This window comes from Buteo buteo, chromosome 5, assembly GCF_964188355.1.
Source record: "Buteo buteo chromosome 5, bButBut1.hap1.1, whole genome shotgun sequence".
NCBI lineage: Eukaryota > Metazoa > Chordata > Aves > Accipitriformes > Accipitridae > Buteo > Buteo buteo.
The window spans coordinates 52185394-52213205 of record NC_134175.1 but is presented as its reverse complement, the minus strand read 5'-3'; the positions used below and the strand labels follow the sequence as shown (position 1 = coordinate 52213205).

General features: G+C 43.3%; 2 protein-coding genes across 13 annotated transcripts; both read left to right on the top strand.

Moving 5' to 3' along the window:
• The first annotated feature begins 617 nt into the window (after positions 1–617).
• Positions 618–11330, top strand: NMI (N-myc and STAT interactor). Of its 11 annotated transcripts, none has more exons than XM_075029009.1 (11): positions 684–816; positions 1639–1716; positions 1979–2029; positions 3618–3695; positions 3992–4150; positions 5622–5729; positions 6866–7028; positions 7916–8022; positions 8139–8328; positions 8984–9090; positions 10050–11330. In XM_075029009.1, exons 3-11 carry the CDS (start codon positions 1985–1987, stop codon positions 10248–10250), a joined length of 1158 nt encoding a protein of 385 aa, XP_074885110.1. In that variant the 5' UTR covers positions 684–816; positions 1639–1716; positions 1979–1984; the 3' UTR covers positions 10251–11330. The 11 variants fall into 11 exon arrangements, with proteins under 11 accessions (XP_074885114.1, XP_074885110.1, XP_074885118.1 ...); XM_075029017.1 differs by having other exon boundaries at positions 1979–2096; XM_075029011.1 differs by having other exon boundaries at positions 713–816; positions 1636–1716.
• A 1180-nt stretch (positions 11331–12510) lies between these two features.
• Positions 12511–17260, top strand: RBM43 (RNA binding motif protein 43). 2 transcript variants are annotated; one of them, XM_075029004.1, is made up of 4 exons: positions 12511–12619; positions 14700–14898; positions 15413–15507; positions 15589–17260. In XM_075029004.1, the coding sequence occupies exons 1-4, from the start codon at positions 12617–12619 to the stop codon at positions 16330–16332; spliced, it is 1041 nt and encodes a 346-aa protein (XP_074885105.1). In that variant the 5' UTR covers positions 12511–12616; the 3' UTR covers positions 16333–17260. The 2 variants fall into 2 exon arrangements, with proteins under 2 accessions (XP_074885105.1, XP_074885107.1); XM_075029006.1 differs by lacking the exon at positions 12511–12619 and adding an exon at positions 12670–14312 and having other exon boundaries at positions 15589–17259.
• The last annotated feature ends 10552 nt before the right edge of the window (positions 17261–27812 follow it).

Sequence of the window (27812 nt, the reverse complement as noted above, 5' to 3'; positions counted from 1 at the left end):
CAAGAAGGAAGACCTATTCCTTATAATGCGACACGAAGTCCCAGAGAATGTGGTTTAAAACAGGCAAACAAACGATAAAAAAAGCAAATTCACCAGGATTAGCTTGAGGACGCCAAGCCTTGGTCACTTTACTTCACAGAAAGATCCAGAGGCCAAACCAGTCAAGCTTTCAGTCACATTAAGAGACAGCTGAAAAAGAGCAGAAACGGAAGGGAGGTGATGGCCGACTCCAAGCCTTCGTGCCCTCGCTGAAGGCGCAGCCTTTCGTCACCCACCCTCTCCCTTCCCTTCCCCGGGATTTTCCCGTTTTTCGGCAGGACGCTACAATGCGGGTGCTGCCCACGGGCTATTTACCAGCGATGCCTCAGGGCTCCGCAGCCGAAATCCACACACACACACAGCCCCCCCCCGCCTCCGCGCCGTTTAGCTGCGGGACGGTGGGACGCGCAACCCTCACGCCCCTCCGGGGGGGTGGATGGGGTAGAGGGCAAGGGCGGGAGACCGCCTTGCCGCCGAGGGAGGCGGCCCGGCCGGGCTCCCCACCGCTGAGGAGGCGGCGGAGGACGCTGCCATCTCCCTCCAACGTGATTTCGAGGAAAAGGAGCGGCGGCCTCCGCGGGGACCGGGGCTCCCGCCCCCCCCAAAGTGTGACAGGATCGTGGGCGGGGGGAGGAAAGGAGACCGGCGGACCCGCCAGCTCCTCCTCCGTCCCGCGGGAAAGCGAAACCGAAAGCGGGCGGCCCCGGTGGCGGCGGGGACGTGATTTCGGAGGGGTCGTGGGGAACCCGGCTGCCTCCGCAGGGGCCCGCGGCTTCTGTAAGTTGACTGAGCCCCGGCTTGCGTCCTCAGGCCGGGGAGGCCGCTTCGACTCCCGCCCCGGTGCCCGCCCGGTGCTCGCCCTCGCCGGGCAGCGAGCCTCGGGCTCTTGGTGGCGTTCGGCCTCGGTGGCGGGGTGGCCGGAGGGGGTGGTTGGGACGCGGTCCCTGGTCTCAGCCCCGGAGGTTGGGCTGCTAGAGCTTCGAGCGTGGGGGCCAGCCGCCTTTTCGGTCCCCCGGACCATGAGGGGAAGCATGGCGGAGCGGGCGAGGCTGGCCTGGTAGCTGCCGGCTGGGCCATCCTGTGGAGAAACCAAGGGAAGATGTTTTATCGGTTACGCTACTTTCGCTTTTCTAAATCAAGAATCGGTAGGTAAGTCAGTAAATTTTGGTTACTGAACGCAAATCAGAAGGGGATTTGCGGATCGCTAATGGAAGACAGCGTCCATTTCAAGCCTTGTTCTTCAGCACGACAGGTGCGGTGGTGTCGGGTAAAAACCAAGCTCAGGATTTCCAGGCGAGAGCGTTGGGAACGTCCAGCCAGGTCAGGATGCCGGGCTGCCCGCTGCTCGGGTCTTGACAGTTGGTAGACGACACTGCTTAGACGGTGTCTAACCCATGGTGCGAAGCCCTTGCGCTGCCCCGGCATCCACAGGTTGGATTTGCTTGGGAAGCTGTGCGCCTTAGCTTCTGTTTCTGGATCAGCGGCCCATGACCTTATCTAAATTCCTTTTTATCTGCCTTCACAAAATGTTGCGGCAACGGATTCCAGATTTTACATTGTCTGTTGTGTAAAGGAAATGTTTTCATTTGTGTTAAGCAGGATTAAGAGTTATCTCTCTGAAGCACAGAACATACAGGATGTTAAGCATGTGTGTAACGTTACAAAAGTAGTGTAAAGGTAAGTACGTAAATTTCAGGACAAAAAAATAAAGTTGTGCAATACAGAATTCCTCACATATGTCTCTGGCTTTTATGCTTAGTAAGGAAGGAGGCTTCAGATATCCAATATATATCACTTTTGCCTATAAAATGATAGAACATTTACATTTAAAAATTCTTTTAGCTCAACACAGCTTCTGGTATTCCTTTCTGGTATTCTGTTCTGCTGCAAAAAAAAGCCAATACACACAATGTTGTAATTTTTTTTCCTTTTCCCTCAGGTTTCAATGGATTTTACAAGTCCCCCGCTATCTTTAAAAGATAATGGTTTTGTGAGTATTTCCTCATGTGCTGCCTGGAAAAAAAATCTGTATTTGACAACAGTATTTCTGAATGAAGGTTTGTGGTAGGACTGCTAGGACCGTGCTTCTGAAACTTCTTGTCTCATCTTCTTCCATCCTTTAATACCTTGGACATTCCTCATTCCCGCCTCCTGTTGCCATAGGGAGAGTCCCGTTCCAAAGTGTCTGCATTAAAGATTCCGTTAGAATTTTCCTATCCTACCTCGCTTGCTCAGTTGTCTCTGTGGAGGTTTCTTAGGGGAATTTCCTTTTTCGTGGTGCCTCCCTTGATTCAGTTCCTGCAGTGCGGCAAGTAGTTTGGATGGGGCTTTCCCTGGGATTTCTTGTGTTTTCCTTGTTATTTTTTTCCTTCTTTCAGGTTGAAAACTGTTGTCTTAGACCATTTCTCAGTAAAAAAAGAGGCAACCTTTCTTATCAGCTTCCAGCTGTGGCAGGTGCATCCTTCTACTTTCCTGCACTCAATCCCTTGAGCGAAGGAATTTTTTTTCTGGTTTTAAGTTATATGCAGATGGGGATTTCCCTGTTGCTTAATAGGCATTTGAAACTGGACAGAATAGTGGAAAAAATTATTTTATATTTTATTGGTTTTAGGAAATACCCAGCATTACCAAGAGAATTGACAAGATTATCTAATTTAGATCTTTTCCATGCCTAAATTTTATGGTTCACATTCAAGTTTTATGTAAGCTTAAGTAAAAGGGAGGGATTGCTTCAACAGGTCTCTTTGGATTTTTTTTTTTTCTTTTCTGCAGAATATTGCAGCCATAGAAACAAAACAGAACAGAGAAGATTGTCTGTCTTCTTGGGCTTTATCCAGTTGTAGTTTTCCCATGCTTGTGAACTTCTGCCCTGAAGTACTTAAATTCTGAAATGCTTCTTTTATCGCCTTCCTCCTGCTTGTTGTTACCTTTTATTGTCCAATCTCCCTGAGCTTTGAAGCATCGGGTCTTGAAATTTTTTCCTCATTAGGCCTGTATATTCTATATACATTCTCTTAGAGGAACTGCTGAGAAAGCATACAGATAAACACTTGTGGGTTTGAGGGGCTTAGATCCCTATGGAAGAATATAGAGACAGCTTGCTTTTATTATTTATCAGAATACTAGCCTGTGAATATTTTCAGTTGGATAGTTAGCAAATAATGATTACTGACCAGGATCCATTTTCTTAGATTTTTGTCCTGTCCAGCCATTGAAATAGTTCAATGATTTGGCCTAAGTGTCTGAATGCATTTTTTTAAAATGATGTGGTATATGCTATTCTCTGGTATGCAGATAGGAAGGTTTAATTATGAAATATAATTGGTCTCTCAAAATGTTTGACTCACCGCATGCCTGGCCTGCGTAACTGGAGAAAAACAGCAAATGGGCACACAGGCAAAATACATTGGACTTTCATTAACGGACATACATTGAAAACTACCATGGCAAAACGCTTCATCCAACTGCAGAGGGTTTATTTTTTTTTTACTTTGAAGATTCATTTGAATTGTTTGAAGTGTCTCAGTTATTGCCTAGTGGAGGGGAAAACCTGTGTGTGCCTCTTCTTTTCTCTCCAGAGTATGGCAACCCCTGACCCTTTTGGCACATCAAAAGATGAGATGGAAAGACTTGAGGGAGAACTGAAGAAATGGAAGGCAAGTTCTACAAAGCACATAGAATCGTGGAAATTAGCTGAAAGATACTTGGAAGACCTTTAGTCCAGCCTTCTAAAACAAAATCAACTTTCCCCCCAATCGTAGCATATTTGTCTAACTTGTCCTCTATTCTTCAGTGGTACATGCTTGTGTTGATCTCAGTGGTAACTACACTTGTAAGTCTAAGAAAAATATTTAGCCAAAGTGTTAAAAATAAATAAAGGTCTTACTTAAGGTTTTGTTTGTTCCCGTGGAAGAAAAAAGAATTTAAAAGTCTTTTTCTTTTCACTATCCAGGAAAGAGTTGAAAAAGCTGAAAAAGCAAAAGCTGACCTTTTTCTCTGTAAATTGAGTGCTGATGAAGAGTGTGTTAAAGCAGAGGAGGAGCTGATAAAGCTAAAGGACTTTCAAGAGAAAGAGCATAAGAACATAATTATGTCTAGGGACACCCATGAGGTATGGAGAAGGCTTACTCATAACTGTTAGTATTTGGGGAGTTGTGAAGGAGGTGTTGATTAGAAAAAATAAGAGTAATATTTCTTTTCAGTTTAAATGGCTTTACTGGTTTGCAGACTGTATGACTAGAATGTTCTACACATAGTTTTCCAGTGGCAGATTAAGAATCAGCGCAATAAAATAAGTCTTACGGCAATGTTGGAAGAGTGAAGGTAAAACTGAGACCTGTTTTGTATAGAAGATGAAGACTGACAAAACCAGTCTTCCTCTTCCAAGATTCGCCAGTAACAGCCGGGTTTCAGTTTTGCGTGATGCAGATAAAATTGAATGGATTGATTCTACTGCTTTGTCAACTCCCAGCCCGTCTTAGAAGATGTTACAGCACCCAAGGGGTTAGCATTTCTTAAGTGACTATGAGCTGGACAAGAGACAGAACCTGTTTGAAGAGGCCTCTTCTCTCTAGAACTAGTTGGTCCTAGAACTAATTGGTTCATTACCTCAATATGCCATGTGTAGTCATTGGTACAGTAGTAGGATAAGCTTCCATAAGCTGTCAAGGAGGTGGTTTCAGTGAAGTTTGGTTTGGCCTGTAAATCACTGATGACAAGTTATGGCTTCAATATTACAAGCTATTAAAATATAATTAATAGGTTAAGTACATTCAGGTTGGCGCGAGATTTTCTGAAAGTTGGTTTTGGTTCTCCAGTCATAAGTGTTTGGCTTTTATACCCAGAAGAGGTCATTATCATCATCTAGCTTTTGTTTTACATTATCTTCAGCTGACAGGAACCGGTCTAAACGTCTCAAGTCGTTAATGACTTTAAAGGAGCCATCTTCTAATTGTAGATGGCTGGAGCTGACTGCATCTGCTGTGTTTCCTTCTCATTCTGTTGTGTACCCTGTCCAGGAAGTACTGGATTTAGTTACATAGGCTTTATGCCCATTTAGGATTCATTGGTGTGGAGGAAGTATGTAGCAAATAGGAGGCAGAAGAAGAGGTAGAAGAGGTGTTCCCTCTTCCATGCTGAAGTATAAAGAGGGAAGAGTAGCAGTTTGTTAGAAACTGCCCTTGCCTGGTAAACTTTTCAGAAAAGGGAATAACAGTTACTAAGATCACACATGGTATAAAAAAATAAAATGTTTATGTGTTGACATAGGCTCTGACCTTGCATGTATAAGGAACTGACATAACTATGGAAAGTGCTGTGCAATTTATGGTACACTTGGTGCTTGGAAACACTAATGCCTCTCTTCAAAAACCCTCTTACTGTAATTTACTTTGACTGAAACTGTTCCTCAATGAGTGAATTTACCTTGCGGATAGTTAAAGCTATGCAAAAAATGCATCGTGCGCGGCTGTTGTGTAGAATAATTAAAAGTTGAAACAGTTTCTGATGTCTACAGATTTTGCTGAAATACATTTGTGTCTTCTATGTGTTTAATTTTGCATTTAATACTTTTTGGGCTGTAGAGAGAACTCCATGTACTAATTGAAGAAAACGCTGAGCTGAAGAGAGAGATTGAAAAGCTCAAAGAAGACCTTGCAAAATGTAGTTCAGGGCTTTCACAGGATGGTCAGGTAAAGTCTGAAATATTTTGCAATTTGTCTTTTGGAAGGGCACGCTTTTATTTTGCCAGTTCTAAGCCATTGGGGCCAGTTGTTCAGCATTTGAACCTCTACTCATTTCAATATAAAATACAGCATGAAGTTTTATTTTCTTATTTTACCTGGCAAGATAATGTGTTTATACAGAGCTTGAAATTCTATCCAAGTGTTACCTTGTTTAATGATAACGATGTTACAATACTAGCTTTAGCTTTCTAAATTACATTTCTCATTTTAGGAGATGTCAGTTAAGTCCAGCCTCCTAAATTTCCTATGCAGTCATTGGACAGGGCAAGGCTCCTCTAGAAAGAGATTCAGTATGAACAGGGGGCTACACCCAGTGTCTGAATTATCTTTAGGAAGAGTCTGTCTCTTTCCATTGGCAGCAGAGGAAAGAAAGGAGGCTCACAGATAAGATGCTGGTTTTGAAGATAGGTGGCAGGAATGCTTTAATTACTCTGGTTATTTTATCTTGACAGAAACAGTATTTTTCTTCTACACAGGGTTTTATTTTGAAATAGCTACGTAAAGGGGAAAAAGAGTTATGTGAAACTCCCTCAAGTCTATCAGAGCAGCCGTTCCCAACCAACATTTTCATGAACAGTTTTAATCTATCCTAGTTATAAAATACGTGGATATTCTTACCTATTTTACTAAGATGGCAACAAACAAGGCTGTTCATTAGCAGACTTCCCATTGCTGTAGAGCAGTGATGCAATTAGGCAAGAATAAATGGCAACACAAGTGACTCCGATACTTGCATTTTGGAAATTTTAGACACCAAAAGTATTCTATTTCTGCAGGTGGGAATCCCTGTGGACTTCAATTGAATTTTTACTGTGTACAGTCAAGTTTAAATTCAAAGTTAATCAAAGGGGAAAAAAACCACCCCACCTCATTGACAAAAATCCCAGGAATAGACAAGTACAACTAGTCAGTTTAGTTAGAAGAGTTCTACCTGTTTAATGAGCCATGACTTCAATCTGACTATTAAACTTAAAAAGACCAAAATACAGGTAGCACTTCAAGGAAAGACTACCATTCATTTTTCTGTTCTGCAATAAATTACAGAAATGATTTTTTTTCCTATCTTGATTCTAAAATATTAGATTAAAAAAAAGGTAGCAGAAATGAAAATGAAGTTCAGTCACATGGAAGAAATGAAGAATGACTATGCAGATATGAATACTCACTGTGTTTTTGGTGTAACTACAAAACTCCCATTCAGACTGAATCAAAACCAGGCACTGCTTACTTTTGAAGATGAAGAAGGTACGACACATATTTTGTGTATAAAATTAATGTCTCTGTTGTATTTCATTGCCAAAGGAAAAAGATGTACATAAACATTTTGGAAAAAAAAAATCAACAACAGACAAAGAAAGAATATACAGAGAACCTTTCACTATTATGATACCAATCAGTAGAAAAAAAATTCTTGCAAGCACTCTGCATGTTTTTGTTGGATTACCAGATTTCTGCTCCCAGCTAATACAAACAATGCTTGGTGTTTGAAATTGGGAATATGTTTCTACCTCACAGAGTATTGTCAAGAATGAGTCAAAATGTTTTGACAGCAGAATTTGGTTATTTTCTTTACTCTGGCCAGTACCTTATTCTGACAGCAGTTACGTTGGTTAAGTGTACACATCAGATGATGGGTAGATCTGAGTCGACAGAGGGATGGTGCAGTCTGTAACTTGCCTGCTTCCCACTGAGATGCTTGCTGTTGGGACAGCCTGGTGCCTGCCTGCAAGGAGTCTGCAGGCAGTCTGGCTGGGCCTGCTTGCTGGGTGGCTCAGTTACGCAAGTATATTCCAGCTACAAAACTAGTGTCTGATTCATTTCTTTCAGCTAAAATCTAACATTGCTAGTAGGCATTCTCTGCACCTGGTAGCGATACGTGGTTTTAATCCAAGGATATTTTCTGTACTGCTCTAGAGATAGTATGATATTTTACCTGTTGCCTATAACCACTGAGATTTTATGGAAGTAGACATGCCTGAAGACAGGGGTAGTGGGATCTGGTTGCCTAACTGTTATTTATTTCTTCTTTATTGATGCAAAAGGAGATTTTGCTTAAGAGAGTGGGGAATAGTTTTAGTTTTATAATGATTAAATGAGGCTTTTCATGTCTGAAAACTTGTGATTTTCCTTAGTTGCCCAGAGACTGGTAAAAATGGGTAAGCATGCTGTGAACCTGGACAGCAAAATAGCAGATGTGAGAGTGAAGCCTTTTACACTTGAAATGGGAGTCAAGTTTGAGGTAATCAACTGCGATATGAAACTGTAAAGATACGAACTTGCAGTACTTAAAAAGCTTTAAGTTCAGTTTTTTGGCTGTTTTCAGTTACAATGTTCACAAAAAATTAATTTTTTTAGCTTCATGTTACTATTTCTGGAAAGAAGATCAATGTTTCAGAAGTACCTGAGCTATCCATTCCTGAAGACTGGATGAGAGACAAATTAGAGCTGAATTTCTACAAATCTGAAGAGGGAGGAGGAGAAGTAGAAAATGTGAACTATGACAAGCAGTCTAGAACAGCTGTTATTACATTCCTCAGACCTGGAGGTATAGTATGTAATACTTTGTTAGGTAGGTGTACAGGCCATATTGTCCATTCTGTGTTACATTCCATTCCATATTACATTCTGTGTTTACTTAACCACTGAATGTAGCAAATTCTTCCCATAGAGAGTTAAGTAGATCAGGAGAAGATGTGGGTTCACCCACACATCTGTAAATAAAGCAGTATTTCATCATATTCCTTTTTGATCAAACATGACCTGATATGCAGTTTGTGAGCTTTCTTTCTTTCTTAACTTTGGCAAACCCCTATTTTTTCTTTGCATTGCTGGACACATATTGCAAAAAGAAAATTAGGAAAATGTGTTTGATTTAAGCTCTTGTTTCATGACAATGAAGTTAGACAGGCATTCAGATTGCCCAACTGTATGAAATTTGATGAAGATCAGTGGAGCCACATCCATTTAGAGCAGCTGCTTTAGATTTATTTCAGAAGCTTTTGTGGGTATTTAAGGATTTTGCTTTTTTGGAAATGCCAAATAAACTTTTTGCAAAATGCATATGAAGAATCTACAAGTGTGCTATCATATATTAGTTTCCAAATCCATATAAGAAAAATTAGTCTGTTCTTTGATATGCTTACAAAATGCATTTTAGATTATATTACTCTTACTCCTCTTTTTCTCATTCTCCATTACAGCAGCTAATGGCTTGGCGAGATGTACTAAATATCCTTTCTTTGTAAACGGAAGGTGCTACAGGCTTTCTCTTTCCCCAAACACCGACGTACACTTGGAAAAGTTTCAGGTAAAAGAATCTAGTCCAGGCTAACTGCTAAATAGAACAGATATGTGGGAAATATGAGATATGGGCAGAATTTTCAGTTCTGAGGACTGCAGAAACTTTTGTGTCATGAACTTTGTGGAACTTAATAGCAAGTGTGAGTCTGCAGTATGGCGCTCTGCTTATAATCTTAGGTTTTGCGGTGTGAAAGCTATAATTTATTTTAAAAGAGTGTACATGTCTTTCCTTGATCAAATTATATCATTACTTACCATAATGTCTGTGCTAGACAGGAGGCAAATACTGAATTGTCTGTGAAGTGAAGTAGGTTAATAGTAAACACAACAACGTTCTTCCAAGTCACAAAGCACTGTCATATTCATCCCTAATGAGAGGCCGTGTTGATAGTCTCAGCAGAGACCCTTGTAGTTCTATGAAACATTTGCTCATTCATTTTTTTTCATTCATTCATTCAACCCAAATAATGACTTCTTTTCCGGTAACACTAGTCTGCTTGCTCATCATATTCTCACTGAAATTGTCTTCTACTTTGTATGAATAGATTGTAATCAAGTCAGTATTGTGTATATAATCAGGCCTTTATAATTAAAGCATTGACTGGAGTGTGTGCATTTATGAGATACAACAGCATTCTTTGCAGGTGTGTATTATGTATTGGCATGGATTTTTAGAGAGTGATGCTGTCTAGAGTCATCAGCGATCCCCAAATCTAGTGCGTGGGACACACCAGTTCAGGAGGCTAGGTGCATTGCCTATTGAACTCCGTAGTGTATGACAGAGTTCTGAACTCCTGCTGTTTTCAGTGACAGAAATATACCACACTGTCCAAAGTCTTAAAATGTAATCAAAGATCCTAGCCATATCTGATCAAGGATATGTTTACTTCTAGTATCTGTGAGTTCCTTTAGATGTACGTGCAACAGCTGATGTGTAATAGGAGTTTGTTTTTCTTTCCTCAATAGCTCTATTGTGGGGTTTCTAAGAAGACCATTCTGTTGAAAAGAATTGAAGAGACGGAAGATGACGAGGAAAGTGTACAGGACATGATTGAAATTCATTTTCAAAAGCCTAGTAATAGTGGTGGGGAAATAGAGAAAATCAAATATGTATCGAAAGGAGTAACGTGGGTTTGGTTTGAGGAGGATACTTACAATGCTGAATAGGAAATTGTAGATTGAACTCATGAAGTTCTGAGGTTTTGCTTCACGAGAGGCGTAGGAAGTTACGGAGACATTGTGCTTTAATGTTCTGAAATTACACTTGAAAAAGAGGAACTACCTGTCATTCTGATTTGTGTAATGACACAGACTTTGCATGGAAATTCAGTAAAACTCAGTGCTTGGCGTTCCAGAGGTTCCTAATTAAAGTCATAAAAAAAGTCTTTACCAGCACTTGAAACTTAATCTAAGATGGCTTTCTCCAAATTTGCAGATTTTGTATCTTGCAAATCTTAGATAGGTCACATGCTCCAAAGTGGGATAAATCTGTTCCTTCTTACATTTTGGTTACAAAAGCCATATGTAATCTCAATCAAAAGCATCTTCAGGGACCTGCGTTTTTTAAAGTTCCACAGCTTCAGAAGGTAGCTCGGACAGAACTCCAGTCCCGCTGAGACTGCTGTGTGCCACCATAACTCAAATACCTGAAAAGAGTTATGCTGTAATTTCATAATATCCGCATTATCAAATTCTTCATAAAATTAAAATATCAAAAGGGAGACTGCAAAACCACCACAGATATTTACTCAGGAAATAGTGCCTATAAGGCACTTCTTATAAAGAAATGACATAGCAGTAATGCTGCTTTTAGCTGTCGCAATGCTCTTACTTCTCTTAGGATCTGATGCAAATTCTGCTGAGCTTCCACTAAGTTAATAGCCTGGCTTATTTGGTTTTGATACTTGTTTCTACAGTTACATTTTTCCTCATTTTTGTTCATGGTTTTGCTTATTTTAAAATAGTACAGTTAAGAATTGAGATGATTCTGTATCTAAGACATTGCTTTCTAAGAATGCTGGGGAAACAGTCTGACGGTGGACGCTGTGTCTGAGGTATCTGTGTTGGTGCCGGTGACTGGCCTGGCTGCTGGCTCTGGGAGGGTCTGGAGAGAGGGGTCAGCTGGAAAAAGGCATATAGGGTTTAGGGCGACTTAATTTTTCAGCATGTAAAATCACCCATTTGTTTCCAGTTCATCCTTCCAGTTCTCATTCTAAAAGACCTTTGAAATAAAATGGAAATTCCAAGGAGGAATGTTTTTTCTTTTCTGCTGTGGTTCTTTTTAGTTGTTGCCCTTGGGGGCTGAAATGGTTTGGCAACAATAATCTTAACTTCAAAGTAGCGTGGGTCTAACATATTTTCATAGTATTTGACATCTTGGTATGCAGGAAGAGCACTACAAATATACCTCAGGTATTATTATTCAAAAGAAACTGTTAGTAGGCAATAGATACAGTTAAATATCAGAAACAGAAAGGGTACTAGCACCACAGTTGATTTTGAATTTACTGTTGGGAGAGATACATGTGACTGTAGCACCTCTTGCTGTTTAGTGCATGCAAAGGCATGGATTGATTACCTGACAATTATGAAATTAAACAAAAAAAAGTAGTAGTACCGGAGTATTTATGGAGATTGCCTACTCCTGCACGTAGCAGTCTTAAAACATTGATAAGATCAGATGCCTTAAAAAAGAAAGGGGGGAAAAACCTGATGAAGGTAAAAAATGTCATGAATTTTAATCTTACCTCACTGATAAATGTTGAGAAGTAAAGCCTTAAGAAAAGGTTTAAAATTCTCATAAGGTATCACAGTGTGCGGGAGTAGTGAGAAGCTACAGGTTTAAAGTGTATAAAATCAAGGTGAGATCTGAAGCAACTTTTTAAGACAGTATTTGTGAATGCCTCGGTGTCCTCTCTGACGAATTGATTGTACCGTTTAAAGCAACAGCGGTGCTGCATAAAGGCCGGGCAACAGTTTTAACGATGAAAAACAAGAATACAGAATTCAGGCGATGTTCCTGTGAATGGCAATGCCCTTTTCCCCCCCCCACCTACTGGGGTGAAGTTACCTTTGACTGGCAGCTTGGAGAACAGCTGTGACTTTTTTTTTTTATGCCCGGACTACGTACAAATACTTCACATTTTCATCGCTGCAGCTTCCACCGTGAGCCAAACCTCGAGTCTCACCTCCTCCAGCCAGCCCTGGCCTGGGGACGGGACGGCTACAGCTGCCGGTGCCCGGGGAGACGCCGAAGGGGCACCGGGAGGCGGTGGGCTAACCAGGGTACGTTCCCTTTGCCGGGCCGGGGAGGGTTCCTGCCACGAAATGTGAGTGAAAATCGGGGGTAATGCTTCTTCCGAGACCTTCCCCGAGGCGTGGGGCGGCGCGGCGGAGGAGGAGGAGGTGCCCCGTCCCGTGTCCCCTCCCGCCGCGGGGCTCCGCGAACGCGGGACCCGCCGTTTCTCTTTCGGTTTCACCGCCGGGCCGCGGCAGGACGAGCCCGCCCGCTCCCCGGGACGCCGGCGAAAGCCATGGCAAGTGCCCGAGGCCGGGGCGGGGAGGGCGGGGGGCGAGCGGGGCCGTGAGGGGAGGATCGCCCACCCGCCGTCCACAGGGGAAGGGCCGGTTCCCGGCGGGAGGTTCCGGGGAATGGCGGATGCGCTGCCGTGCGGGCGGGGGAGAGCCCGGGCCTTCCCGCCGGCCGGTTCCCGCCGCCGGAGCTCCCTCACAGGGGAAGCGTCAGGCGGGGCGGGAAGAGGGGCCTGCTCCTCGCACCGCTCGTTAGAAACGGCGAGGGGAGCAAAGGCAGCGAATCGTGGCCGCCTCTCCCTCAGTCCCTGAGCTGAAGAAATAAATAAATACCAGACACTCGGACAGCAGGGCTCCGCCGCGGCCTGCTCTCCTGGCCCCCCAGTCAGTTAGTGGTAGCAACAGGTCTGATTTCCCCCCTTCAGTAGTGATAACATTTGTGTTTTTTAATAATACTGAGAACCGGCGGGGTCTACGGGTGATTCTTCACATCCGACCTCTCACCAGCGTCGACCCGCGTAGCAGATTGGCCAAAAAACGCCAAAACGCGCGGCCTGGCCTTCGGCAGGTCCGCGTTATCTGCCTGGCAGCGGCCAGCGAACGCCGGCTTGTCTTACAAGTGATTCAGCTCAAACCGAACTGTACGTTCATGGGGGTTTTTTTTTGTCTAACCCCAATAGCAGGCATGGGTGTTGTTCCAAAATACCAGCTGGCAAGGTGCGAGATGCTGTCTGGCAGCTGAGCGCTCCCGCTCGTGCACGGGCCGCGTCGGCTGTGTGAAGCGTGAGAAAATCCTGCGTAAAGCTCCGTCAATCTCGGAAGCACCCTGTTTATATTCTCTTCATGTTGTCTCATTAGTGCAGAAACTTCCTTTCACACGAACATTACCACCAAAATAATTGCCTAATATAATTAAAGCTCCTGGCTCTTTAAATTTGATGGGTGATAAAAAAAGGCCTTACGTCTTCGTGAATTAAAAGCTTGCATGGTTGCACAGTCTCATTTAATCTGTCTCCTCACTCCCTTCAGAAACACTGCGGTGGTGGTCCACAAGGCTTTCGACGCACGTCAACGAAGCATTCGCCCCCGGCGGCACATTCTGCAGGCTTTGTAACTGCTGTGCTGGCCCTAATGTTTTATGCAGCCCAGGTCCAGAAGAAACTTTGTAAGGGAAGCCTAAAGAATTTAGATGGAGTGACTGACCTCGAGTACAGTCGCTCTGAAGTTATTGACAGTTCGTTCCCATGAACGCTGCCATGCAGACATACTAAATTATTTTCTTTCTTCCAAAAAGTCAATGAACTGTTACAAAATTTACTCGGTGTTCCACCATTTACAGTAATTTTGCCATGATATTCCCAAAGAAATATTACTGTTTATGTCTGTGTAGTAAGAACGGAAAGAAAATACGCTTTTCTTAACAAGACATGAATGCAAATCCTATTTAGGATGGATTTCATGTTTGCTGCATTGGGAGGTTTGGCTCTGATGAAAATCATGTGTGTAGTTAGTTGTTTTACGCACTGCGAGTCTCAGATGGCTGGGATTATGTTCTTCCAATTTAACAAGGTTATCCGTTTAATAAGTGGAGAGAGATGAGTCAGAGCACAACCCTAGATCCCAGCTCTCACGAATTTGACAAGTCAGGACAGTCTGAATCTGACCCTTCCACTCTGAAAAGACAATCCTTACTGAACAGTACGTGCAATTTTTCATTCTCTTCAAATTTTGAATATTAGAATCAGAGGAAACAACCTGATCAGTATGACACTGGACCTGTCATTTGAGAAACTGTTAAATTTACTTCTAATTTTTACTGCTTTAAGGAAAGAAAATATTGAGAGGGTGTAAATTACGCTTAAGAGTCAGGCCATTTTTTACTGCAGTAATGTAAAGGTGCCTGAGGGAGTCTGGCATTCACCGAAATCTGATTTCAGCAGTCTTCTTAATTACCTACTAAACATGCATGTTGTCTGTGCAAAAGGAAGGGGAGTCATTTCAGCAGTCAGGGTGAATCTGGGTAACCTCTATGGGAGGTCACCGGTACTCCTTGCATTTACAAGTGTGCCATGTCTCTGTGCGCAGGCAACAGCACAAGCTGCTAAATCAGCAAGGACAGTTGTCATCACTGGTGTTCCAGATGGCCTTCTGCACGATGATGTCATGACTGACATACTGATGATTCATTTCCAAATGTCGAAGAACAACGGTGGAGATGTGGAAGAAGTAATGTATCCAACAAGGAGAAAAGGTGTTGCATATGTAACTTTTGAAGATCAGGAAGGTATTTAGATTAATGTACTATAGTAAATACAGCCATCCCCCAAAGAATTAGCCCTAGAATGTTAACCCTAAACCAAATTATTTTAAATTGTTTACTGGTACTAGGATTTTATAGAAGTGGGAGACTAACACCTCTCTTTTAGTCAGGCAAAGTTTTAGGATTCTATTTCTGTTCATTGAAGTTGTGACTCTGAACGGGCTTCGTGCAAAGCGTTTTGTTATGTTTGTTTTTAGGAATAAATTTATACCATGCATAACAGATACGATTTTTGTAGTCAGGCTTTTCAGAATAAATCTCTGCCAATTAGTGTTCTAAGAAGACAGGCTTCTGTCTCTCTGAACAATTTCAACTAATACATAAAATATTATGCAAGAATATTGAATCACTTGTGTGTATGTATGGAAAATTGTGAGGGAAAGCATCAAGAGAAAAACACCCGTGAAGTGTTCTGCCATCAGACTGGCAATGACGCGTTATCTTACTGCGCAACAAGTGAATCTGGCTTTCTCTTTAGTTGTAGAGAGTGTTCTAAAGAAGGATGATCATCGACTAGAAGACAAGAGGCTGTCCAGATACTATCCGCTGAAAGTAACCCGTTACTGTGAAAACGTAAGCTCATTCATAATTTATCTAGTTGTACTTCCATTACTATGTTAACCATTACTTAACTTTTCTAATTCAAAATTCTAGGTCTTCAGCTCTGTCACATCTGTCCTCGATATGTCTATTTTCAAAGATCAGTTTGTTTTAGAAGATCTGATACAAGAAATTAAAAAGAAGAGCACAGCTTTAAGCTTTGGTCCTTTGCAATCCAATGGGCATATTTCTGTTCAAGGGTCATTTCCAGCAATCAAATTGCTAAGAGACTTTCTCTTACTAAAAGCAAAATCCCTTTCAGAGAAGGACAAAAGAGGAGAAAGCAAGTCCCATCAGAGACCAAGGAGGAGGCTACAGCAACAGAGACTTACCACAGAGACAAGTAATTTTGTTGATGGTGGAGATGGGGAAAAACAAGTGGTTATTCTCGACACGGATATATATCACTACATGAAGTGCTTTTTTTCCAGGACATTCCTAGTAAATGACAATGTTGTAATTTCTGACGTCACTGATGGTGATATAACTACAGTATACATTAAGAATATTGGAAATAGGTCTGATGCTGGACAGGTATTAAAAGTCAAAGAGAAAATTGAAAATCAGTCTATAAAACTCCATAACACTTTACGTAAAGAAAGGATCTACTTTCAGGAGCACACCAGAGGTGAGAAGCAGAGATATAAATGGGCATGTGAAAATCTAAAACCCCATTACCCCCATGTTTTGATCATTCCTTATGATACTCACATTGATGTTGTAGGAAATCCTGCTGAAATTTTTGAATTTACAAAGAAAGTGAGCAAGAAGATTCAGAGCCTGTTTCAAATAAGGTAGAAAGTTAGTGTTCATGTTGTTTACATATTGTGCTTCTCCAGCACCAGACTGTACTGGTGCCACCTGCGCACCTCTATGTCACTGCAGATCTGTCACTGCATCTCATCTCTTGTGAGCTTAGAGTCTGAAGAAATTAGGCCTCTCCTGTCCAGATACAGCCATTTTTTTCCTTTTGTTAGCTGCATTTTGGGCACGTGTACACTCATTCTGTCTTGCTGTCAGGGAACATGTGATGAGAAAAGAGAATTTTTTAGAGAGTTCTCATTAGCATAAGAAGTCAGACTGACAAAGCTGGGTGAGTCAACTTGATATGAAATACTGCGTTGAGTTAATGTTTCTTTGTGCAAGAAGACCACTGGAAACAGGAATGGTAGCCTTTTTCTGTTGCCTTTATCTGCAGAAGGAAGTTCTTGTCATTGAGGTGCATGAAGAAGATAGAGCTTTGACACTTGAAGGGATGGGATGCTTATTAAATTTACAGGCTTGCCATGTCCTGAGAAGGACCTTAGAGGATGGCATTGGAAGTTCTTGACAGTAGAAAATAAGTGAGTTTGTTTTCATAGGAGCAATAATGTGGTTTTTTTCCCAGCTGTAACGACATCTGCAGCATCCCTTGACAGCATGTTACTTAGACATGAAAATGTATCCAAAGTTTTGATGTGAAAATCTTGGGGCATTTAGACTTTGAATCAGATTCTGTTTTGCAAATCCATTTCTATATCCACTACAGGAGTCCAAATGCCTATCCTAATTTAGGCTTTTTATAAAACCAATTTAGAAAACAACTTTTATTTTGTGATATCGGTGTGTTTGAAATACTTTGTCAAAACATACAGAGCACCATCTCTTTTGCCTTACGTGCAGGAAAAGTTTTAAGTTTTTATGCCATTAAAGAAATTAGTTCTACAAAATACCGTGTCCGTGTTCTTTTAACCAACCCCCAGACTTTGGATTGGAAGTCCAAACCTAAAGCCCAAGAAATGCTTTAGGCATTTTCTTGTCATGACTGATTATCCGTTGCAGTTATGCCCACAAAAGAGAAAGTTGTTAAACTAGTGCCAATGCTGTGTATTAAAATATACCGTCAAAGTAGAAAGGTGATGAGCTTAAGTACTTTGCTGAATTGGAAGGAGGGGAGTAGTATTTAAAGGCTTAATCTCTTCCAAGTTCCCCTGTAGCCAGTAGGGTTCACCAAGGGGGTCGGGGATGGGGCTGAAGGCGGACGACCGGAGTCAGGCCCTGGAAGAGCCCCTCCGCTGCTCCCCGCGGAGCGCAGACAGCTCTCCAGCGCCCGGCTGTTTTGGGTACTCCCCATGGAGCTTAAGCAAAGATGGGAAGTTTTTCAACCTTGTAAAAGAGAAAATCCTCTATGAAGGATAATCCTTTAATGAAATTAGTGCTCTCTTCTAGTGTCCTGATTGGTCTTCCCTTCTCTTTTCTGAAGAGCCTCATTTTTTTCTGATTCATAGCATTAGTATTTCCTATTCACTTCAATAAATGTTTAGGGCTAGACTGGTAAACTGGTGGCACTGCTGTTAGTTTGAATCCTGACTGGTTATTACTGGCTGAGCGTCGCTTTTTGAGTCAAGCTTGACAACAGAATGGTTTGCAGCACTGGCACAGGGGTCATTCACGTCTCGCTGCCTGGCAAGCAAGACGGTTTTTACTGAACGATTTTCAGTCAAGAACTTAAAGTCTTGAAAACATCACAGTTGAATAAAATTCTATTGTTGAATCCTGGTTCAGTTCTAACAGCTCCTCTTCTGATTCACTCACCGAACTCCCCTTTGCCACCACGTCCTTGGCAGCGCTCGGCCGCGAGTGCTGGGGCCGTTTCTCCCCCGCCAGCCAGCATTGTCTCATTGTTTCCCGGAGCTCTCCCATCTGCTGTCTCTGGTCTCATACCGAGGATGTCATTTCTTTAGACAAAAAGAGCTTTGCCTTGGTTGTTTTGTTTATGGAGTGCCTAGCAAATAGGGATCAGGGTCTGGGGTGGATTAGTAAATAGTAGCTATTGTGACGCTCCAGGCTTTCCAGGGCTAATTTTCATGTCGGATTTGCAGTGGCATTGGCCAGAAACACCCCACCTTTGTCACCTTTGATGGGTCCTTGTAGCTGTGCAAGGGCAGGGCAGCGCAGGGTCTTTACTAGCGATAGTAGAGAGGCTGTGGCACGTATGGCCTCTGACTGAGCTACTCTAAGATGTAACCCCACAGAGGAACCTGCTTTCTGTAGCAGGAAAAAAAGCTGTGATTCACCAGGGTAGACTAGTGTTTGCTGTAAAATATAAACAGCATTTCAGGAGAATAACATCATAAGTGAAACTCGTATTTGTTCCTTCCTTTGCAATGCGGATGCCATGGAAAACAATAGATGTTTAGCAAAAAGAGAAAGTCCAATTTTGTCATTACCATGAATACTTAAACAAGTACAACAAAACAAATCAATATTAGTTGGGGTAAGAGACTTGCCAGCTCCTCTTCTCACAGTTATTTTTATGGCAAGCAAAGCACTGCTCTATCTATTAAACTCCACTTGACAAAGGCATTTCGTATTTGTGTATATTGGAAGATATCTGGGAAATCATATCAGATGTTATTCCTAGATCTAAACCATCGCTGCTGACTCCGTATTCTCAGCATCAGGTTTGTATTTTTAATTTGAAAAGATAATTTGCTCATGGGACCTCAACAAAATATTTGTCCTTATTGCTGTGCCGACGCTTGCTGCCCTACACCAGAAGGGAATACATAACAGTTCACATTGTAAAAATACAAAGCCTAATTTTCACTTAAGGCACAACTCCTACTGACAAAGCCTAAAAAATAAAAAACAGGTCACAAACAGCAGCAGAACCTGAGCCCAGTTCCTGGCAGCACCCCACTACAGTTAGTGGGGTAAACACCATTTTCTGTTGCCTGAAATCCTGAGGATTCGAGAGATAATTTGACATCCCTTAGCAGGAAAATATTATACAATTTGGAGGCAAAAGCAATCTCCTTGTTGACCAGAGGGGATGGGGGAGGTGGATGGAGGAAGAATGATTTACTGGAGTCCTTTCGCCATCGCTGACACAAAGCGCTGCTCTAGCGTGGCAAAGGGAGGACAAAGCCTCCTTTACTCCCCATTGTACCTGTGCCTCTAATTATGCAATGTAAAAGATGTATTCAATTCTGACGGGAAGGACGTTCTTCCATTAGGAGAAAAGCCCTTCCTGCAAGTTTAATTGTTGTCATCAAAACTGCCTCTGCCACCTTTGAGTTGCATTGAAACTTTCTCTGTGCATTTGTTAAAAAAGCACATACTACAAAAGACCTGTCACGTCTCCTGAAAGATTGCAATGCCAGAGTGACATTTTCTTAAGGAATAAGTACTTGCTACTTTTGGAGCCACGTATCTTACTTAAAGAATGAGTTATTTGCTAGTAATGCTATTTACTTTTCCTACTTTTTTTTTTCTTTTTTAAGACAACTTTTAGGCTTACATCTTCATCTGGCCACACTGGAGACTTGGAAGAATAAAATCCAGATGAAAACAGACAATAGTCATCAGCCGAGGGTGAGCTCAGGGTGGTCGGTGAGTCAGTACCTGCAGCCCACTGGGGTCGGATGGGGACGTACTCCCACCAGGAGAGAGGAGATGAATTCAGCAGTCTGTGTATCCGGAGGAGCTGAGGCTCTCGCTTGGCTTCGGTTCGGCTCTCGAGAGGCTCCCATAAACACACACACGTTCCTGTTTTGTTGCACATCTTGTGCAAGAGAACAGCAGCTGTAGAGCAGGGCCAAGCTAATGCTGGGGAAATTCCTTCTCCATTGCACAACATTTCAGCGGTGACTTCTTCCCTTGCATTTAGTGTGGCTGGTGGGTGTTTACAGGATGCGTGGCTTCTATCCAATTTAATTCAAAATAACTCTTTTCTTGTCCTTGGGGCTTCTACCCTTCAATCTGCTGCTGTTACTGATGAAAGGACCTTTTTCATCCCTCTCTTTTAAACTAAGAGCAGTGAAATCACGTGTAGATACTTTACCATTTTCACCTACCATTAAAAGATGGGAATCTTCCCTGATTTCTTCAGCAGGCTGCCTGAAGATAAACAGACAACTTGGCTAAGAGAAATAAAAAATTAATGATTAATTTTAATTATGATTTAAAAAACAAAACAAAACAGAAAAACTGAGTCAAAACTGCAAAAATTCAGAATTGACAGAGCCTGGTCTGCTTGTACTTACTTTTTCCTTGGCTATAGATAGTTGCAGAACATCTGCTGGAAAACAAGTCCCTTTTTCTGCTTCACCTAACACAGCTTTCCTTTGTCTCCTGACACCCATTAAGGACCTTTAAAGAAATCTCCTAAAAGTAACTCAGTTAAAAAGAAATACTACCTCTAATGGCAGTGGCCACTGCTGCTGGAGCATTGCATTAAAGCCATTTTTCAGGTGGATTTTCCCACTCGTTACTGCTACCACCTTTGAAATAGGAACAGTATGGATCAGGAGCTGCTACACAGAGTACTTTACTAGAAAAAAAGCTGTATCAAATACTGGAAAAATGAAGTTCTATTAACTTTGTACAGGTGAAATCCTTTCATACTCCTTAAATTCCTGACACTGCGGAGGAGGAAACACATCGCATGCTGAGAGCGGTACGTACAGATGGCAGTGCTGTCGCTTGGACCGGATCGTGCAGAAGAAGGGTGGATTTTCTCCAAGGTAGAAGCCATGGCTGACAGTCACAACTCATCCCCGATCAAGCTATAAGCAGCAGGCTGCACGTAGTGCGTATGGAGCCACACACCCTGTTCCCTAGCCGTGCTCCAGGAACAGCTTGGTATTTCCTGGCAAGCTCAAGGGTACCAGCATACAGAGATGGTCCATGTTGGGTCAGGTCTGGACTAACAGCTACTGATGTGATCAGCTTCTTGGGCTGGACACGAGGAGATGAGCGGGGACCATCTCCCCCAGCGGGTTCCACCAGCCAGACTTTGTCCCATCCGACTTCTCCTGCCATAAACACGGGGAGCACAAGAGGGAGCCAGATGCTTTGGAGCTGAAATCCCAAAGTCTCTGCTGGGGTCCAGCCTGGGTGCAGCTGGAGGAAGGAGATGCCAGAAACAGGTCCTGCTCTGTCCCTTAGCTGGTGGAAGCGGAGCAGCAGATGTTGGGAGTAGTCCCGTCCAGTCTTTCATCGCTCGCAAGGTGCTCTTACATCACCTTCATTCAAGGTTGTATAAAAAGGGTTAAGGAAATCGAGCACTTACTGATTTCATACCGAATGGCTGAGATGACCAGAAGCCTGAGCACTGCTGTAATTAATCTCTTGTTAAAAATAATTCTTTCAGCCCAGAGAGCCTTGAATCAGGCGAGCACAACGTGGCACGATGCAGGGCGGATCACTCAGGTGCACGTGAGCTGTGGGGATGACCACCCCCTTACCACCACGCTGAGACTGCGCTTGGATCCCGGCTTACCTGCACTGCTCTCGGGCTCCTGGTCTCCTCCGGATCCCACCAAGTACAAGGGTTTGGGAGACACCGCTGCATTGAGGAATTTAACCCTTCCTGCAAATAGGAATGACCCATCTCATCTCCTCTTGGCGTGGCTGGGACTGAAGCCAGTGGGCAGTGCTGGTATACAGCCATGGGTTTGATATTCAATTGACACCCTTAAAAAAAAAAATAAAAATCTTCACTTCCATTTTGGCATGGATTCTGACAATTTTTTCCTAGTATTACAATAAAAGCAACATCTCACCTTGGTGTTGCAAATAGACGTGCTCTGCCTGGCCCGCACACAGGGACTTACTTTGCAGAAACTCGCCATTTTTACCATTGTCTGGGTGCTTCTGTTTATTAGCAGATAGCTCTTGTGCAGATACAGCCAGTTCTTAACAACTGGAAAGTTTAATGCACACAGTAAACACCACAGCGCGCTCTTTCCCCCTCTAAGTTATATGAACACTTCCCCCATGAGTTAAGGGATTTGGCATTTCTCTCAGGCATACTTTACATTTTCCAAACTTTCTGAATAACACATTGAGAGACTTAAGCATCTGCACTGCCAAACCAAATGAGAGAAGAAACGATTTTGCAGGCTCATTAATGCCTAGCACTGACAGGCCTGGAGGGGCTGTGATTTTATTTACATAGGGTAGAGACAGGCCTTTAGGGAAGTTTGGTGTTATTTACATAGAGATGTTCCTTCAGGGGTGGGGCCTCATTTAGATGCAAAAGGGACAGGAGCTGGGGGCACAGCCCTTCATAGATGCGATTTTACCTGTGCTTCCAAAAACACACTTAAAATCACAGTCATAAATGCTGTTCTTGGTAGCAGCTGGAGTATTTTTCCCACACGTGGAGCTGTTAGCTGATGTAGCTGAACTCTATCTCACTGCTAGCAACCGAGAGCAAACGAGGGTGAATTAGCTACAGAGGAAAGAAACAAAGAACTTGAAGATGGAAAGATTAAGAAAATCCACAACATAACAGTATTTATAACAACTACAGTTGTCAACCTTCCCCCAAACTCTACCGAAGTCAAACCCAGAATGACTGTATTTATCTAGTTATTGGCTAAATGCTTTTTTGCAGAGCTGTCCCCCCCCATTGCTGCTCCCCAAGGTGCCTAACCAACACGCTCTGAGGTTGCCCGGCCACATCGCAGCCTGCCCACGCCACCCGCCTCCTCTCCATCCCTCTCCGCAACCGATGAAGTCTGGTCTTCGCCGCCCCAGAGTCATCCTCCCAGCCTCCCCCAGAGCTGATGATTAATTGAAGCCAGCTGCTTGGCTCCCGCTCCTTCTTCCCACACCGCTTTGCATTCCTGTTAAAGCACACCCACCGCCCCGGAGCCGCGCTTGGCTTTCTTGAGCGCGCAGCAGTGATGCTGCAGAAGCAAGGCCAACTTTCACACCACCCCTTCTCTTTGTGGGCTGGGGTTGTTTGGGTACCAGACGTTCACAGCGGTGAACTCGGCGCGCAAGGTCATCAGCCTCAGAGCTGCGGAAGGTATTTGAAATCTTGCTGATTTGGGGCTTGTGTTACATTTCGAGCTTTTTGTGTTATGCTCTCAGTTTTTTAATGTGGGTAACCTTGAAGAGCCTCCAGACTTGCAGTACTGCCATAGGAATCGCATATTGAATACCTAATCAAATAAGAGAGATCCTGAAGAATGATATTTATCTTACCAGAACTTAGATGCCCAGTAGTAAGTCAGTTGCCTGAACTAACTATGTAGTTGTTGGGGATAGCCAGCCTCCTCTGAAGGAACATTTACCCCATTTTGGGACAGGTGATATGCAGTGCTCTCTACAGATAGCATCCACAGCCCTCCTTACTGTACAGGGCGTCTAGATGAACAGCATAGAGGACAAATTTTAGACAGTTCTGGATTCTTGTTGTTTATTTTTAGGTAAGTCTTTTGCCTCTACTTACCTGCCTGCTTTGTTGTCCCGTTGGGAAGGCAGAGGAAGGCACCAAAGGGCTGGCGGTGCCTCTCCTGCAAGAGCCCTTGCTTGCGACACGCATCCAGTGTCAGTGTGCAAAACTGTCCTTGCGTCTCCAGTTTCCATACAGTGTGTTTGCTGGGATCGTGGACTGGTTAACATGTGTTCTTCCTTAGCATTCTTCCAAGTTTCCCAGTGCTTGGAGATAAAGCAAAACCCTCGCACGTCTAGCAGATCTCTTTCAGCTCTTGGAGAAGTATCCCAGATATACAACCATAGGTGAGGCACGATTTAGTTTCCTGAGCGTTTCAGGTGCCTGGAGCTTGCACTTGCCCTGGTATCTGATACAGACCTTCCCAATCAGGTGTTTGTGCTCCTGCCCTGTTGTGCTCAGGGAGGACTACTGCATGCTGAGAGTGCCACCGAGCTAAAGTGTTAAAAATGAGCATGCCAGAGGCCTTGCAGGCGAGATGCAGCTGGTTTGCTCAGCACCTCAGCCTGAGCCGATCCACTCTTGAGTTCTTATCTTCATGTCAACTGACATTTATGCTGCTCCTGTATCAGCCGGTCCCAAGGCACATCCATCACGACGCCCAGGCTTTGCGCAAACACAAACAGAAGTAAATAAATACCTGGGTCACAGCACTAAAGAGTTAAGAAAACTCTGTATTCTTCCCCAGGGGAGAGCCTATTGCAACTTGTAAACACTTGCTGTGTATTTCCAGGTGGTAATTAAAACAGCTTCCCCCCCACCAAGTCAGTATTACATCAAGAGGCTGACAATTTCCTGGAGAAAACAGCTGTGTTTCCACTAATGAGCCTCAAGATCAGCAAAATGCCGTGCCTGCACACAGTTGTAGCTGCAGCTCTGGCATGTGAGACCCAAAGACCCTTTGATAATTCTTACAGGTATTTCTTAGAGGTGTTTGTTTCTCCTTCTATTATTATGCCAACTTGCAAAAGTCTGCTCATCATGCTGTGAAGTTTTTCCTTTTAAATATTTACTGTGGGCTGTAGCTAATTCAACCAGGTAATGGTGACACATGGTATGGGCTCTCTCAGGAGAGGGCAAATTGGGGCAAATTAACCAAAGCAGGGAAGGGAAAAACGCAGGGCAGTGTTTCTGAGTTTCCAGAAGAAACATGATTTTATATCAAGCAGTTCAATTTTTTCACAGGATGAATTAATTTTTGCAGGTCTGGAGCAGGCATGGGAGTTTGAGAAATGGTTTCATTCCCTTCACGTGCCATATTCACATTTTTACAAACTACTTTGCAAATAACTGGCATTCTTTAATAGTGAAGGTGGGCAAAATAAAGCGGAACTGTCAAATATTGCTGCTAAGTGGCCTTTGCAGATTCATCACAACCGTACAAGGCTGGCAACAGCTAAAAGTGAACAGGTAAAATTGTGATGCTCATTCATCTTAATGGTTGCGTCGGTGGGTAGATATTAGTAGTCCTGCTATCGGGCTGTGTAAACCTGGTTTCACGTCCATGTGTAACATTGCTAATGGCCAGTTGATGAATTGTGTTCTGCACTGAATTTATACTTGAATTTATGCTGTCATATGAATAGGCAATAAGTATAGGCATGGCAGGAGCATGGTAACAGCAGTGGATTAGGAGCAATGTGTCCTAATCAGGATGCGTGGGTTTCGGTGGCCACCCAGGGCCGTATCAAACACAGGGAAAACTGGTAGATCGATTTGAAAAGGGTCTCCCCGTCTCATGGGCCAGCAGCTTGCTGATGGCTTGGTCCGCTCCAGGCTGTGCGATGACGGGGTGCATCTCCCAAGAGGGTGCAGATCACCAGGGGTGCAGCCGGCTTCCCGAAACCGAGGTTTCGCTGCCCTGCGTCTCCCAGGCTGGGTGGAGAAATGACCCCAGACTGCCTGTTTGTGGTAGATCTGCAAAGGCAGATGCACCCAGCGATGGCAATTTTTACATTCACTACTCTTGGTACGGGCAGCACTCATAAGGCACCCGCTGAGGCTGTGCTCCCTACCGGTACCAGTTCACTGCTGCTCAGGAAACCAGCTGTACGTGCTCCATATATTAATATATTTCCATAGACTACCGAAGGGAGGACTCTTTTCCTCTGGACAAGATTCAACCGCAGCTGAATAGATCAGTCCCACTTTTGGCCCCTTTGGGAAAGCGTGGCAGCGAACGCCTGCGCTCGTTGTGTTAAAGATGAGTATTTGCACTATCTAGACAGAAGCCTTCAATCTCCAGGGCCATCAGTCTGTACCCCTGACAAAGACTGAATGAAAGGCAAAACATAATTACTTACATATTACTCCATCTGACATCTTAAATATTAAGACATCCATCTAGTCTAAAATCATTCATATAAATGTGTTTGTGGCACCTTAGGCTTAGGAAATTTTGAGCAGATGAAGCGATAACGTTCTTCGGTTCGTTTGGGCTCCTGGTATAATACGATTTGGTTTTCCTCAGATGTAAGGGGCTTGCTACAGCCTCATGCTGTGAAGTTTTGGTTCCACCTGCCATGAACTTTATACTATTTCTGTTTGCCTCTGGAGATATTTCCCATGATAGTCCAGCGCATTAACATGAAATCTGAGGCAATGAGTCCGTCTTTTGAAAAGTAAGCATTATGTAAAATAAGTATAAATGTCATGTGTTTTCATAACTGTCAAAGTATTGTAATTTCTTTGTTATTTTATGGATTGTAAAATTGAGGCAAAGAGGGCAAATGCTTGCCTGAGGCTACACATTCAATAGCAGAATAAAAATTGACAGGCCAGAGAAATATTAACACTTTGTCAGCCTCAAGCATTTAGGAAGCATGGGACACGAGACCCCACGCCATGTTTATATTCTAAAGCCCTCCATGTCGAGTTCTTTGCCTTTTAAAGGTGCATGTTTCCAGCCCTTTAACTGAAAAGCAGATTAAAAAGCCTGAAAATGAAAAGAATTGAAAATCGTGAAAATAATGACTGCTGAGAATCTCAAGTATTTGCAGGAATCAAAGTTGGCGCCTTAAGAAAAGGAGTAGAAGATATGTTGTGGCTCATGATAATGTTGTGAGAGCCAGAAAACTGTGTTATGCTGGTGTTGAAGCTGGCTGAGCGTGAGCAGGGACACTTGGGGACAAATTCACCAGGTGCTGAATTTGCACGTTCACATTCAGACTTTTCCTGATTCTCTGTCTGCAGTCAGCTCTGTGCTTTTGCACCTTGTGCTTTGGGCAGTTCACGGAGCTGGAAAATACTTTGTGAAAAATTGTATAAATATAAAAGAAACAAAGAATTTGGAAAACTTCTCCCTAGTCAAAGAAATAAAACTGACTTGTTTTTGTTTAGAGAAAGGAACTGCTGTGTCTGACATGGTTCCTTGTGAAAATGTGTTTTTATGCAGTATGCTGTATATGCCATTCCCAAAACGTGCCTATTTTGTAGCCAAATCACAGAGCATGTCAGTTTATTTTGTGTAACAAACCGTATTTGTGCTCTTCTTTGCCTGAAAAAAGAATTAACTCCAAAAAAGAAAACAGGGGAATTGAATATAAAAAAAATGGAGGTGTCAAAACTCAGGGACGTGGGAATAATTAGAAGTATTTTACTACCCACTGGTACTTAATGTGTACTACACTTCAAACGTACACCATTTCAATCACCTCTGTAGCCGTCGGCAGTTTCGCGGTGCCTCGCGCCCGTGGAAGCTGCGCAGAGCTCGTTACGTCGGCGTCTCGTACCGCTGCATCTGGGGGATTTGTTCATCTTCCAGACAGCGCAGAAAAGGGCTGGCCCATGCGCTAATGAAACCCCCTGGCATTTCGGGGTGAGCGGCTGGAGCCCCGGGGTCCCTGAGCATCCCAACTCTGGTACGGGGCCCTTTTTAAAGTCCGGATTTCAGCCGTTGCTCGCTTTGGGAATGGGATGTGCAGGTTATAACCCATTGGCCGGGGTTGGGGGTTGTACATCTGTCTGGATATTTATGTTTGCACTGCGTCGTAGGGTCTGTAGAGATGGTGGGGAAATTGGGGATGGCCTATCTCAGCTCTATAATGTC

Excerpts from the sequence above, each read along its gene's own strand:
- NMI (XM_075029007.1), top strand. The coding sequence starts at position 3,390 with ATGCCTGGCCTGCGTAACTGGAGAAAAACAGCAAATGGGCACACAGGC. Across the intron at positions 3,696-3,991 it reads GAGAACTGAAGAAATGGAAG|GAAAGAGTTGAAAAAGCTGA; the intron begins GCAAGTTCTACA and ends TTCACTATCCAG. Across the intron at positions 7,029-7,915 it reads TACTTTTGAAGATGAAGAAG|TTGCCCAGAGACTGGTAAAA; the intron begins GTACGACACATA and ends GATTTTCCTTAG.
- RBM43 (XM_075029004.1), top strand. Across the intron at positions 14,899-15,412 it reads AACTTTTGAAGATCAGGAAG|TTGTAGAGAGTGTTCTAAAG; the intron begins GTATTTAGATTA and ends CTTTCTCTTTAG. Across the intron at positions 15,508-15,588 it reads TAACCCGTTACTGTGAAAAC|GTCTTCAGCTCTGTCACATC; the intron begins GTAAGCTCATTC and ends TCAAAATTCTAG.